The sequence below is a fragment of the Thalia democratica genome, chromosome 7 (assembly GCF_965202585.1).
Source record: "Thalia democratica chromosome 7, ktThaDemo2.hap1.1, whole genome shotgun sequence".
NCBI classification, from domain to species: Eukaryota; Metazoa; Chordata; class Thaliacea; order Salpida; family Salpidae; genus Thalia; species Thalia democratica.
Window position 1 is genome coordinate 1,315,593 of NC_139171.1, and position 15,943 is coordinate 1,331,535.

At 21.4% G+C, this 15,943-nt stretch overlaps 1 protein-coding gene across 1 annotated transcript in view; it reads left to right on the plus strand.

Moving 5' to 3' along the window:
- Window positions 1-15,943, plus strand: part of LOC145840879 (exostosin-1-like) — a 60,165-nt gene that overhangs the window by 12,140 nt on the left and 32,082 nt on the right. The window contains exons 5-6 of the mRNA XM_082948226.1: window positions 4,882-5,000; window positions 13,960-14,068. Of these exons, the coding sequence (XP_082804352.1) occupies window positions 4,882-5,000; window positions 13,960-13,980 (140 nt within the window). The 3' untranslated portion in view covers window positions 13,981-14,068. The remainder of the gene's footprint in view (window positions 1-4,881; window positions 5,001-13,959; window positions 14,069-15,943) is intronic.

Genomic DNA, 15,943 nt, shown 5'->3' on the forward strand with positions numbered 1-15,943 from the left:
ATTCAGTTTTCGGCAGTTTAAATTAAATTTTGTATTTATTTAGTAACTTTTTTTTATATTTTAAAAGCTATTAATTACAGTATATTTCTCACCAAAAACCTACAAAAGTATATTATTTATATAAATATCAAGTAATTACTTTTAAGAATCATAACAATAAAGCCATCTTAGTTTAAACTTTGTTAAAATTTATTGTTACGTATATCAAAAATTTATAAAATAATTTATATTTAAGTTCAAAACTGGTGTCAATTGAATTATACAAAATACTGAAACATAAATGAATTAACAAATTAATTTGTTTTAGTTTGTTATAAATTATAATACATTAACATTGTTTAAAAATATGTTGTTTTAATGAAGAAATTTTATACCATCTAACTATTAAGCTGATAAAAATATTTTTGAAATAAATAGTTAATTAATGTTTTAACATTTAATCGCAACAGTTTTTAATCAAAGTTTTGATAAGATAAAAAAAAAATTGTTAAACTAAAAAACCTTGAAACTATTAAAATTTTTTTATATACAAAAACAAACAGTTTTTTGGAAAACATAAACAAAATTACATCAAAAAATATTTCATAATTCATTAATCATTATTAACAAGTAAAAAGTCATCTGTTGTCCAAAAAGATTATAAAAATAAACAAAACATCAAAAATTTTTGAAATACTTCTTCTATAGAAAGCAGTTAAATTCTGTGTATTAGTCGCGTAATTGAACATGAATGCGAAATTCCAACAAAACTGTTCAGTTCTTATAATTTTTTATGACGTCATAATAAATTTGCGTGTCGGTAAATTACTTTGATGTTTCATTCAACAAATTTTCACGTCAATTCTATTTGTGCAAGAGTTTAAATACATATAATTCAACTTGCCATTTAATGTTTCTTCCATTTTTATCTTGTAAAAAACAAAATAAGCGTCTAATTTTACCAGACGTCTAGAAATTATTTTGTCTAGTTTCTTTTTTGCCGGTAAAAATTTGCAATTTTAAGAAAAATTGGATAATCATAGACCTGTTATTTGTTTTATTATACGTTAAAATACTTCTTAGTTTATTCTGGATTTATCAACATAATGTACTTATTGATAGCCATGATATTTTTAAGCGTTTTTTTGTTATAGATAAATATTAAATAATTTAATTCATGAGTTTAAATATATTTCAGTATTTAGTATTGAAATTGTTAACGTTTAATTTAAATAGTATATAAAAATTAATAATAGTGTGAGTAAACAACACAAATTTTTATTTTAAACATTAGAATAAAATTTCATCAAATTACAAATGCATTGAGTAAAAATTGCTTTAGGTTTTATTGTATAAATTTTTATAAGTTTTTTGCTGTTTAACTATTAAAACAGTTATTTTCCTAAATGTCGAACTTCAATCAAATTGTTACAAGTTTTCAGTCAAACGAAACACTTGAATTTTATTTACTTTAATTTGTCACATAAAATTTATTTCTTCAAAATTTCCAGATTTTAAGTGCTTACATAAAGAAATCAAGTAAAAATTTACAGAAAGTCAAAGGATTAAAACTTTAATCAAATATCGGGTTTCAAAAATTCTATGATAGTTTGAACTAATTAAAAAAAAACTTTTATCAATTTATTACAGTCCTCTTAAGATTTTAAATGTGAATCATTAAAGTATGTTTATTATTTTTTAAAATAAAATGGAAAACATATACTAAGCCATTATAGATTTTTTAGAAACGCTAAATTAATATTACTACGATGTCCACACATAATTGTAGAAAATTGATTTTAGTGTTTTTGTGTTAATTTTATATTAAATCATTTACATTTAGTAAATTTACTTAAAGTTTCTGTACATAATGAAGCCATTGTTAGTTACTTAATCTTGTTTATAAATTTAATTTTATAACTACTTACAATTATATGCAGATTCAGAACAATTTTTGTTATTTGTTTTATATTAGTTCTTTAATCTTGTGAAGCTAAAAACTGTACTAGATATTATAGCAACTTGTTATACAAAGTCTATTTATAGTGAATATAACTTTTTCTTATTTGAAACACTTACTAAGTACTTTATTGTAAACAATAACTTAGAATAAAAAAAACCATAATCTATTTTAAGCTTACAGTTAATTTATTTTTCAACATTTTAGCTTTTATAAAGTACAGTTCTTTTAATGAATGAAAATTAGTTTTTAAGTTTTACTGTCTTAAAACAATTTTCTGCAAAAAGTAATTAAGCTCGAAAATGTTGTAACAAAATTTGCGTAGTTTGTACTTTATTTAAAAACACCTTTTATATAGATTACAGCTTTGATGAAGTTTTTAAATTGTTTTACTTTCAAATTTTTTATTTATATTCAAATTTATATTATTAAAATTGTTTTTATACTAAAAAGTTCTTGATTAACAAAGCAAAGTTTTAATGGTTTTAAGTATATTTTTCGAAAGAAACAATTTAAAAAAAATACTTTTTATACCAATTATTAAATAAACGCTTGTGTATATGTTTTAGAAAATGAAGTTCTTAATTTTTAATATAATGTAGTGTACTATATCATGAATTACTTGATAGATCTATTTTTAGAAATATCTTACGTCAAAGAATATTTTGTAAGTTTTATTCAACTTCTAATAATAATTTTTTTTAGACATGATTTGATTATATGTGGCGAGATATATTTTAAATAATCTGTATTTATTCAACTTTAAAATTATATGTTGAATTTTTGTAATGAACTTTTCATTTGATGTTGGTACTTTTACATTATAATTTTTTTTTATCGGAAATTCGGGCAAAATGAAAGCTAATTGGTGAGTATTTCAGTTTATATTATAACCCTGTTTCATTTTATATGTACTCAATGGTATTGGGTCACTTTTGCACGAGGATACACTTTTGCACAATGGTACACTTTTGCACGAGGGAACACCTTTGCACGGCGTCTATTTAGCACGAAAGTCATTTTTGCACGAGAATAAAAAAACAAATTAAATTAAAAGTAAAATAAATTGCAAAAAAAAATAATCAATAGAAAAAAAAGGTTACCGACCGAGGGTAAGGATTAGGGGTAACAGTGATTGTAAAAAAACCTAATAAAAATTATTAATCAAAAAAAACAGGAAAATAAAAATAATTATAAGAAATAAACTATAAAAAACAAAAAAAAAAATTATCGACTGAGGGTTAGAAATAATAGTGAAAGCAAAAAAAAAATCGAAGTTATGAAAACAAATTAATTTTTTTTTTAACCTGTACAAAAGTGTATTCTAGCAAAAGTGGCCCTCCGTTCAAAAGTGTCCCCTCATGATACAGTGACGCTCGTGCAAAAGAGTCGCCGTGCTTATGTGACGCTTGTGCAAAAGTGACGCAGTGTAAAAGTGTCACCTCGTGCAAAAGTGACACCCACCCGTATTCATTATTTATCTTATAACAAACAAAATTGTTTCTTCTTCCTTAAAAGGTCTATTCAACATATCTATTCATAAAATGTGTTCAATGAAATCTTTAATATCGAAAGCATTTACGTAATTACATTTATATTCAATATATATGCTGATTTAGTAAAAATTATTTTTACATGAAAATTTATGACATGTGTGTGTAATTTTTATATATTACTGAAAATAAAGTAAACTATAAGAGGTAATATTTTCTAGTTAAAGTTTAAAGAATTTTCTCACTAATTTAATTGTAATAATTTTACAATACAAATACTTTTTATTTTTAGTTCCTAAATGAGAAAAGTGTTATTTTTATAACAAATATTGAAATATAAAAATATTAATTACCATATACCATATACTCAGAAAGAAAAAGGAGAAAATATTTTTTATATAATAAACAAATTTTTAAACTTAACAAAGTGTAAAAGATAACAATTAAAAAAATAACTTCCCGTACTTTAATTCATTTATATTTCTCAATAAATTTGAAACATTTTTTTTATTAACTTGTTGATATATTATAGTTCCTTACATGTAAAAATAGTATAAAAATAGAAATTTATATGTATTTTGGTAACATAAAGTATAAAAAGTAATTTGTACATACATTTCTTTTTAAAAAGCAAGTTAATCTGGATATATTGATAAAGTTATCTTAAATACGGACTTATGAACATATTTAGTCTGAAATTATATAAATTAAATAAGTTAAAAAAATCATATAATTCAAACTATAATACATTCTTTTATATGTTATATTATATATTATATTATATATTATATCTTTAGACTCTAAACTTAGGAGTATTGCTGTATTTATTAATTAGACTATATACAAACATATTTTATGTCGTAATAGTTATTATACTTGTCAATTATCTTTTGTTAGTTTTTAGTTGAAATACTGTTAATCAGTTATAATAATTAATAAACAAATAAAGTTTTCTGTTTTTGTCCAAACAACAAACTGAAATATTTACAAAAGAGATCTTAAATAAATTCTTTTACCTAAAAAACTTTACATAAAATTTAATAAAATAACTTCTTACATAAAAGTATTTATAGATAAAACAGTTTTCACAAAACTAGGCAAAGCTTAACTATAATAATTTAATTACTGATATTAAAATTATTAATATTATTAATTAAAAAACTTTACACATGAATCCAGTCATTAAATAAATTCACAGTAATTATTAAACTTGTTGTATCAAGTATATAAACAAATATTAGTAATTAAATCACTTTACACAGGAATCCAGTCATTAAATAAATTCACAGTAATTATTAAACTTGTTGTATCAAGTATATAAACAAATATTAGTAATTAAATCACTTTACACAGGAATCCAGTCATTAAATAAACTCACAGTAATTATTAAACTTGTTGTATCAAGTATATAAACAAATAAAAAACTAATAATTAAAAAACTTTACACAGGAATTCAGCCATCCAATAAATTCACAGTAGTTATTCAAGCTGTTGTTCCTGTAACTAGCTCTCTATCACCTCTTGTGAAAGTTTTGAAAGCTGTAGTGGCCATCAAAAAGTGTTCTCAGGTTTGTACCAGATGTAAAATATATTTTGTGCACATTTTTAATGGTGATTTAAATTTAATGTCTGTAGTTAGATTAGATTTATTTTGTGTGCTTTCCATTTTTTAGTTCATAGTGGAAATGTTTTATTTCCTAAATGATTAGCATAAGATTTCTTCACTTTTAACTTTTTATAAAAAAAAGATTTACGTTGTCTAAATAACTAAAGTCTTATGATAAAAAATATTTATTCATGTTTAAATATTTAAAATTAATTAAACTTTTAAACATTATCTTTTACAACTATGATTAAAACTGTTTACAAACATTTTATATGTCTGTTGAAAAGTTTGTTTTCTTGGTTGCCAAGTAAAGTTTGATACTAGATATATAAATAGCACACTAATTAGATTAACTCTGCCTGCGAAAACGTTTGTATTACTAATTGTAATTTAAGTAAACTTCCTTTTATTATAAGTACTTACATAAGCTTGATAAATTTTAAAATAAATTATGTTGTGTAGATTAAAAACTTATAAGGAGTTTTGTTTGTGAACAAGATAATAAAGAGATAAATAATAAATTACAAAATGGAAATAAAAGATCATAGCATTTCATTGATAAGTTTAATTCATGTTGAAATAAGATTTTAAATAAAAAAAACGTAATGTTTTTAAACAAACAGCATATAATAAGTTTTGGTTATTTTATGTTAATCTGTTTAGTTATTCATTTTTATCATTAATGTTTAACTTATTGTTTTGTTATTAATGTATAATGAAATATATGTTCAAAACTAACATTTTTATTGCAGAATAAACTAGTTAAGACTTTTAAGTATACTTAATATGTTTCAAAAATTCAGTTTAAAGTTTTATATCACTGAAAATAAAAAGAGCAATAACTTATTAGTATATAAACTAGCTTAGAAGTAATTAAAAATACTAACATTTGTTTAAGTGTAGTATTGAAACCGAAAGTTACTTTATAAATAATAAATTTTAAGATAGTTTTTAGAAAAAATTTTAACTACAAAAGTTTTTCAAGTAAACTTCAATAAGTTTTTTATACTTCAACTCTAAAGTAATCAATGTTATTTATATCCATCCATCCTAAACTAGAATCTAATATTTCACTTCCAATTTATTGAGTGGTTTTTATTGTTTTATCAGGAAATTTGTAGTGTTACTAAATTTATTTTTGACATTTTGATTAATTTATATACTTAATCAGTTTTTACATTAAGAAATGTTTAAAAAAATTAATATATATAGTTATTTTTGTTATTTATGAAACTGTTGCTTAATTTACAAAATAAAATGCTTGTTTACTTAAGTTTAATGATAATTTAAAAATGAGTACATAGTTGAATATATGCTAAACTAGTCATTCTAAAGGTGAGCTTTTAACTATTGTATTTTTTAGCTATAGACAGTATAAACAACTAAAACATTAGAAAGTACCAAAAATGAACGGTTTAAAATATTATAGAATGATATTAAATGTTTTTAGTATGAACTGGTTTACTTATAAAAATATAAGCTAAGAAAATATGGATTGTTACCCAGGTTTATAAGATAGTTATGAGATTAAAATGTTGTAAAATTTATATCCCTTAAATACAAGATAATTCATTAATAAGTTTTTACAAATCTTGTTTTAATATTTTGTTTCTAGTGAGTTTGATAAAAGTATTTGTTACTGTTAACAAATATTTTCCTGTAATTACAGGTTTATTTCAACCATTGAAATTTTTCAAAAACTTTTATTTTTTTATTGGGTTTTATCCAACTACTTTGCAGTATGTTGGAAATACTTTAACTTCTACAAAATTATGTGATACAACAGGTGTTAATATTAACAATTTCGAAAATTTACTAAGTTGAATTAAAACCAATTATGTTGTCAAAAATATTTAATTAAATATCAAATAAATTTAACTAAATTTGAATTAGCTTAAAAAAATAAACTTTAGAAATTAAAACATTTGTTGGTATATTCCAATATAAATTAAGTTTCAAAATTTAATTTATTCAGCAGTTCAACTGTAAAATTATACTTAAAAAACTTATAAATTTTTGTAAAATTTGGTTTAGCAAACGCTTAAGCTTTTGTTTATACATAATAATCAGATTATTTTTAATGCTATTAACAAAATTAAACTTTCTAAAAATTAAAGCCCAATGATTTACTTAACTCTAATGATATTATGCTTGTGTTCAAATACGTTTTTATTTATTTCTACTTCCTTAATAATACAAAATCATTTTAGTTTTTTTTAGGTTTGAAATAAAGTTAAACTACCGAAGTTTAAACTTAAAATAAGAAACACAAATGTTAAAACTATAAATAATTATTTAATTTTTTTACTTTTCAAAGTGCCTGCTTTACTATTTGTTTAAGTTGATTGAAATTAGTCAGTTATTTTAATCAAATCAAACAAAATTTAACAAAGTTGTTTATTTAATATCAAATTTTTTGTTTGTATTTAGTCTGCAATTGTTTAATGTCTGATATTTATTGCCTAGTGTGATTAGATATTAACTTAATTTCATAGACTTGAAATGTTTGTAAATTTATTTGTTGGGCACATATAAACTAAAATCGAATTTTAGATTGACCTTTAAATACTAAAATACAAGTAAATATTGCGAAAGCTTGGACAATTAATAGTTTTAATTTTTTTCAATGATACAAAAAGTATTTAGAATACATTTTTTACTTCTGAAGTAAAGTTTTTAAAAACTGTTTACTACGATACAAGTTATTGTTAAAAACAAGAAGAAAATTAATTGTGTTTTATTTCATTATTCAAATACTTTATTACTTATTTAAAATACTTAATTTTGTTATTGAATAATGTCAAACCAATTATATTATATAATTTTTTATATAATAGTTAAGTTTAAACCCAAAACAATTTTGATAATAAGTTGGTTTTTATAACTTTCTATTTGCTATTACACTGCATAAGATAAATAAAACCAAATTTTATAATTTTGGTAATAAATTGTATAAATTATAGATAAAGTTTTAAATAAACTTATTTAACATCTACTGATAACATTAAGATTTTACTGAAAAATGGGTGTATGAACAAAAATGTTTATTATATCTTAGTAAACTAAGCATGTAATTTATTCTATAATAGTATTATCTGCATTATAACAAATTGACCATTTAAAACAGTTTTAAAATTTAATTATGCGTTAAAAATTGGTAAATTGATGGTTATCTAATACACTATTGTGTTTTTATTAGGTGAAACGAATGTCGTTTTATTTATTTTACCAATTAAATATGAAAGTTGTCTTAAACTTATAAGGGGGTATAAAAATTATTAAATATTCTATTTTTGTATTTAGTTTAAAACTAAAATTGTTTTTTATGTTGAAGATATTGAACAAATTCAAGGCTCAAGGTTTAATCTTAGTTTTGTGAAAGTTTATTATTACAATAAAAATAAAAACCTTGTAAATATTCCGCATGCGACGACATTTACTTTAAAATTTTATTTTAAATATTAAGTTGAACAATTTTTATTGATTTTTTTCAAATATTTATTATTAATTTTTTTTTTGAGGACTTTAGTGTTTTGTAGCGCCGGTTATTTAAAATGTTTTTGGTTTTATTAATTTTAATATTTTTTATTGTCTAATTAAGTTAAATTACTTTAGCTTATATGAGTTGTAATTTTTAAATATATTTCAAGAAGAATATTATTTAAGTTTTTTTATAAATTTATTAATTTCTAACAATATTAAAAATTACAACTTTTATTATTCTGCACTTACATATAAAATACTTGGTTGATAAATAATGTTGTTATAATAATAAATTTTACGGAATTTTACAAATTAAACAAATGAACTTTAAATTTGTTTCTATTAAAGCGTAAAAAGATAAACATATACAACTAGTTGAAGCAATAATAATATCAATTCGTAATGTTAATTAGTGACGTTGATTTAAATGACAAATGTTTTCATATATACTCAGTTAAATATTCTAATTAATATCTTTCTTTAATTTTTATGTACATTATTTATAGCTTAAGTTTTAAAAATTGCTATCGAGTAAAGTATATAATAAAATAAAATCAATACATAACCACAAAATTTAATAAAGTCATGCACTGTTTTTCATAAGATAAAAGCGAAAGTTTTGTTTTGTGTAAATTAATCAAGTGTTTTGGTTTTACAACTGAAAAATATTTTCAAAAATTTCAATTTTTAATTAAACTTTGTTGTTAAATTTAAATATTTTATGAATTCACCTCGGATTGAGTAAATATTTGTTTTGAATTATTTTAACGTTCGTGCTTAAAAATATTTTGATTTTATAAGTAACTGTACTTGCCAAATATATATTTTTAGGTTTATTTTTAAGAGAAGTTTGTTAAGTTATCTGAATAAGTTTTATTCTATAGCATACTTTAAACAGGGTGGCCACAAAACCTGGAAAAATATTGGATTTGAAAATTTAGGCTAAAAACCTGGAAAAAACTTGAATTTGAGAAGTTAAAAAAGAAAATGGAATTTTGAACAAAAATAACAAAAAAAAAACATGGAATTTTAAACAACTTTTATAGTTAAGTAGTAAAATTTTGATTTGACACAAAAAATTTACCATATAGAAAAAAAAATTCTTAACTAAAAAACAAACTTAAATTAGCTAAACAATGTCTTTTCAATGTTATTATACTACTTAACACAGTTTCTAAACTTTAATTTAACTTTAAACTAATAAAGACCCGAAAACGTGTTCTTTCAAAAACCCTCAATAAATTCAGAGAACCTGGAAAAATTTCTCGTGAACAGGGTTGCCACTCGGTCAGGAAAAGTCAGGAAATCAGGAAAAGTCAGGAAAAATTTTTAAAAATGACAAAAGTCAGGAAAAGTCAGGAAAAAATTGGGGGTTTTGAAAAAAAGTCAGGAAAAGTCAGGAAATTTGATAAAATTAAAAAAAAAAATTCAGATTTTATCAGATTAAATTTACAAAACTCCTTGTTTTCCAAAGCCTTCAAATTGTAAAAATTAATTAAAGATCCTTAAAAGTCAGAAAAAAATTCCAAAATTTTCCTAGAAATTTACAAAAATATTTAATTTTTTTTTACAATGCCTTCATCTGGTATAAATTAGTAAAATATCCTTTATAAAACTGCAAAAATTTTCTATTAACATATTGAACAAGTACCCTACTTGAACAAGAAGGTTTTGTAAGCTTTTTAGTATTGATGATCTGTAGCAAGGACACTTCCATAGTGAAACTGTGATATATAAACAAAAGTTTATCTAGCATAATTTTAGAATCAAAGTGTTTTTTGTTTAAGTAAATAATTGAGTTCTTTATAACTAAGCAGTTAGTTTAGTATTTTATGTAACAAGTTAATGTGTACACTGAGCCGGAATGCAGACCTAATGAAGGAAACCATATCTTCATTAGATGAAGAGGTTGAAGTGCTAATAAAAAAACGAAGAAAATAAATTTTAGTACATACATAAAAAAAACAGTATTTGATTAAGATCTTAATTGTTTTAATGTTTTAACTGTAAAAGTTCGTTATTGTTTTAAGGTTTGTGTTGTAAAAGTTTGTTATTGATTTAAGGTTTTAATTGTAAAAGTTCCTTATATGTCGGTTGTTTTTTCTAGATACATTTATGCTAGGAAATGCTAAAAAATTGTGTCTTTTTTCAGACAGGCTGTGTTTATAAGGTAATAATACAAGTATTTTGCTGATAGAGCTGTTTATTACAAACATCAATCATACACAGATGGTTTAAGTGATGTACTGGAAGTTTGATAGAGTTCAGCAAAAAAATGTTGTTTTTAACCTGTATTAAAATTATATTGGAAGCTTTATATAGTTTCAAGTGTTAGGTTATGTATTTTAGAAAAAGTTTAGTTTAAGAGTTTGATGTAGAAAAGTCAGGAAAATTTTTGTAAAAAGTCAGGAAAAGTCAGGAAATTTTTCTCAGCTTGAACAGTGGCAACCATGCGTGAACCAGTGGTGACCCTGTTTAAACTTAAATCCATATTTTAACTTATATAATAATAAATTAAATAAACCAGCTGTCATTACTATATAAAGTCATACATAAATTGATATTATTTAATTTTCAGACACTTCACAAATTGAACCACCAAAAACTTTAGAGAAATTATATGAAAGAAGTTTACAATGCTTAATTATTTTAGTTTTATCTTTCAAGGCATCTTAGAAACATTACAGTTTTGAAGTGAACCTTTTAAAGTTTATCAAATAAATACATACAAGTTTTTGATCGTGTCATGTAACGATTAATTTTAAGTTTATCAAAAAAATCACTTTATAAACTGATAAAATGTCACGAATAAGAAGATGATAAATTTGCCTTGAGCACTTTTATGTAACTAGTTTTTAAAATAAACGTTGATTAATTATGAAAATTATCTGTAAATACATATTTTACCATTTATTTATAGTTAGCTTACTACAAGAAATAAGTAATTTTATATATGAAATATTTTATAAGCATTAAAAAATGTTACCAGTTCTTTAAGGTAAAAGTCAAATGTAACGACTTTTAATGAAAAAGGGATTAAGTGTAATCCTGATATAATAAGTGTAATAAAAATTTTAAAGTTCATATAAAATATAGTGGATTTACGATATTAATAAAAATATTTGACATTAAGAAGGTTTTTATTGCTAAATATTACAATCTATATCACGCTTTAAGTTTTATATATAAAATATTTTTAGGGATTAAAATAACGATAAAAGTAATAAAAGTGTTGAAAGTACATAAATGCCATTGTGGTTTTTAAAAATAATAAAAAATTGTTTGACATTAAAATGATATTTATTGTGAAACAAAACAACATATCTTATCTTAGTTTTAGTAAAAGGTTAAAGAAAAAAAATAAATGTGATTTAATCAATTTTTGTGGAATTTATTTGTTGTAAAAATTAAATTTTTCAAATTTTTGTGGTACTACTAAATATATTTATAATGTGAACTGTGGTAACAAAAAAGTAGTAGTAAATATTTAATTTATATTGCTTATATTTTACAAAACTCTTTAAAAGTTTATGTTTAATTTTAGTGATAAAATGAAATATTATACTAGATATTGTTGTACATTAAATGATTTTGTATAATATCTCATTATTTTGTAGTTATATTTTATAACAGTTTGTATTGAAAATTATACCTTTATTAAATATCTGTCAATTTTTTTCTATGCATTATAAAATATTAAACTATTAAACTTAAAAGCGTTCTACTGGTTACTTCAGGTAAGTTTTAAGTTTAACTGAGCAAAATAGTTTGTTTTTGAGCAATAAGTGTTTTAGATATTTGAAGGAATAATGCTTGTTAGTTAGGGTTTTACCCGTTTAATTTATAAAAAGCTATTTTAAAATTTAAAAACTAACTTAAAACTAAGCTTAGAAAAAACGTGCCATTTTTTCTCTTATTTAGAGCTTATCTTACTTATTTTAATTTTGAAAAAATAGCTATAGTATTCAAGTATAACAAAACAATTAGTGTTTAGTTGCTTGAATAGTGAAAATTTTTTATTGAAAAAAAAGGAAATATTCAAATTGTGTTTTCTTTTTATCTTAAAGTTATTCAAATTAATTATAATGAATAGGTAGCTTTACATAAGAAAATTAAAAAAAAAATTATGTGTTTATCAATGATCTTGAATTTCTCATAAAAAGTGATAAATTCAGATTGTTGTCACAGTTAGATGTTTTATTTTTAATTTTTATTTAATAAATAACCCACATACAATATTTACTAAGCAGTACAAACAAAATTATACAACTTAGAACTTGTTTTTTTCTTGTTTTTCAACTAGATAAATTATTTAATTATAATTTGAATCAAATAATTAATTATGTAAAGTATAAGTAAAATATGTTGATAAAATTTTTCTTTATATTCTGCACAAATAGTTTTTACACTAGACAGAATATTTATCGAAAAATAGTTTTAATAAAACTGTGAGCTTAGACAAATAGTTAAAAACTTTAATAGTATTCATAATATCTGTTAAAAGACTTAAGTAATTCACAATCAATCTTAATTTTAAGTGTAAGTTTTGTTTGTTTTTTGTTCAACGATAAACGTTTTATGTACTGAAGATAAAGTTTATAGATTACCCTTAACTTTTATGTTGTTAAATATTTGATTACTTTTCTTTTTGTTCTAAATACAAAAAAAACTGAAAACATTCTTTTAAACTTTTATGGCTGTAATAAAACATTGATTTTTTTATGTGAAACCTAATTTTTTTACTTAGTTTAAGTCTTATTTGAAAAAGTTTTATAAAATTTGTTTTGTGTTACAAATGTAAAAATAGTTTGTTTAATTTTTTTTTAATACTATAAAAATTACAAATAAAATATTTCAAATTGTACTGTTCCTTGAAACTCTAATGAAAATAGTTCAAGTATGTATTTTAGATTTAATAAAACATGTCATTTATAAGAAAATGATAAATAATAATAATAAGTAAGTTACGAGAAATAATAAGTAGGTCGTACAAAAACTTGAAAAACAGGAAATCTTGTCTTCAAGTAATTTGTAATTATGACGTGATTATGAGTCATTTCATGCTTGAGTAATTTTTGGCTGTTTTATTGAAAATTAGATTGAAGTTTAATAATTACGCTTAACTTCGAAGAATCTTTTAATTAAGTTCGCTGCAATAGCCTTTAAATTTTGCGATATATATATTTAATAAATAATTTAAATAATATAAATAGCCTTATATATATTTAAACTTGTAGTTAACATTAAAGTATTATAGTTTATTCTTTCAAGACTTTAATTATCCTAGAAGTTGAGATCTTTAAATATTGTTTTCAAAAAACCAAAACATACAAGAAAAATATTATATGAGACTTTTTTGTAAATTACAACTTAGTAACTTTTATAACTTTTTTTAAGTATTTAAGTTTTTAATACAGTTTAAATAAATTTGTCTATAGGTACTTACCAAGAATATTTAGAAGAACTTGGATTATATGAAGTCATACTAGTGTTGGTTCAGAAATGTTATAGGCACCGCGATTCTTTTATAGGAGTTATCTCAATATCGTAAGTTTTCCAAGTAAAATTTTAAATTCACATTTAACGACGTTTTTTACAGCAGAAACATTTATACTTCAATAAAATAGAAATTTCAAACTGTATTAATTGATATCTTAACTTGTGTAGCTCTTAGCTTAAATATTGATTGAACTTAAATCCAAGTTAGATTTATTAGTAATGAGTAAAATATTAATAACTTAATAGTATATTATCAAGTTTATGTCAAATAAGATTATCTTATTTATGGTAATTAACATAAAAGTTTTTATACCCAAAGTACAAATTTATTGACTCTAAATCTAAGTTGAAAGTTTTTAATTTTTATGTCCAATAAATATAAGATTAGATGAATTGATATAATTTATCTGTTTTTAATGGTTTGTTTTTACAAAACAGTAGCTATATGTATATTTTATAACTAAAATTATATTCTGCCAATTAAAGATAAAAGTTTTCTTTTTTATCTTCTAAGTTCAAGTTAAAATTACATTTTGATAATTAACTTTACTGACAGTTTTTAAAGACTTATTAATAGTCAGTTTTAAAACAGTTCTATAAATTGATTAATATACTTTAATTAAATGTACTTAATTAAAACTTAATCCAACTTAGCAAATTTATTTTGGTACTTCTTAAAAAAATATTAATCAATATAAAAGTTATTAAGATAAAAATAATTTCTTTTAAGATTGGCAGTTATTAACAATGAACAATTTTGTCTGTAATGTTTAAAATCTGATTATTAATTCAATTTCAATGTTTTTATTTTATAACACTATTTTAAAAATAGTATAGGTACAAATAAAATACTGATGTTACAAAAAAAAAATTAACTCTAACAATTAAAAAACAATGTTCTAAGAATACAAATTTTATACGTAAAATAATTAAAATTAGCTCAAAAAGGTATCATGTATTTTTTCTACTCTTTAGATTTATATTTAATATAAAACACTTTTAAAGTAGCATACAATACTTTTCTAATACTTTTATATATACTATTTAAGACAGTTTTGTACCTCAAAGTTTAGTTAAACTAAAAGTTCTACTAAAAACTTTCAATGACCTAGAAGAAGTTCAGAAAACCTGGAAAACTTTTTCACCTGGCATCCCTGTTTTAAAGCTAGTAACATATTATTGTTAGATTTATATTTCAAATTTTCGAAATATTTTAATGTATAAGATAAGTAAAGATGTTAATTGACAACTCTGTAGATACAAGTTATTATTTTTTAATCAAATTTAAGAATTTATTTATAAATCAGCTTTTTTTTCTGCATAGTAATTATTTACAGCTTAAGTTTTAAAATCTTAATTTTTTTCTATGAAGTGTTTAGTTTGTATAGTAATGTTATTTAGGTTTACAAAGAATAATCTAATCAAATAAAGTTTAGTTGACAGAAATACTATGGAAAGATCAGCCATATCAGTACACTTAATTAAATTTATTTTTGAGAAAATTTTGAAATTTATAGGTTCAGTGTTTTGAGTTATTGTTTAAATATTTTTGTTATAAACAGTATTCATGAAATATCATTGAGCTACAAAATAAGAAATAATTTGGCTTTACTATTGCCTTGTTTAGTCACATTTTGTGTTAGTTTAACTTGCAGTTTTTGTTCATTAAATTTGCAGCTTCAGTTATTCTATTTATAGTATATAATTTGTGTTTTTTTTTTACCGTTTCAATTTTACCTGAAGATAATTAAATAAATTTATTGGAAGTTTGAAAATTTAGCTGTTTGTTTTATTTATAACAAAACAAAAAATAAAACATTAAAAATGATAATGAATTTTAAATTTAATGATTTTGATTGTTCTAAGTTTTTTTTTTAGTTTTATTTGTAAATAGTTAATTTGAATATGCTAAAGTTGTTAAAA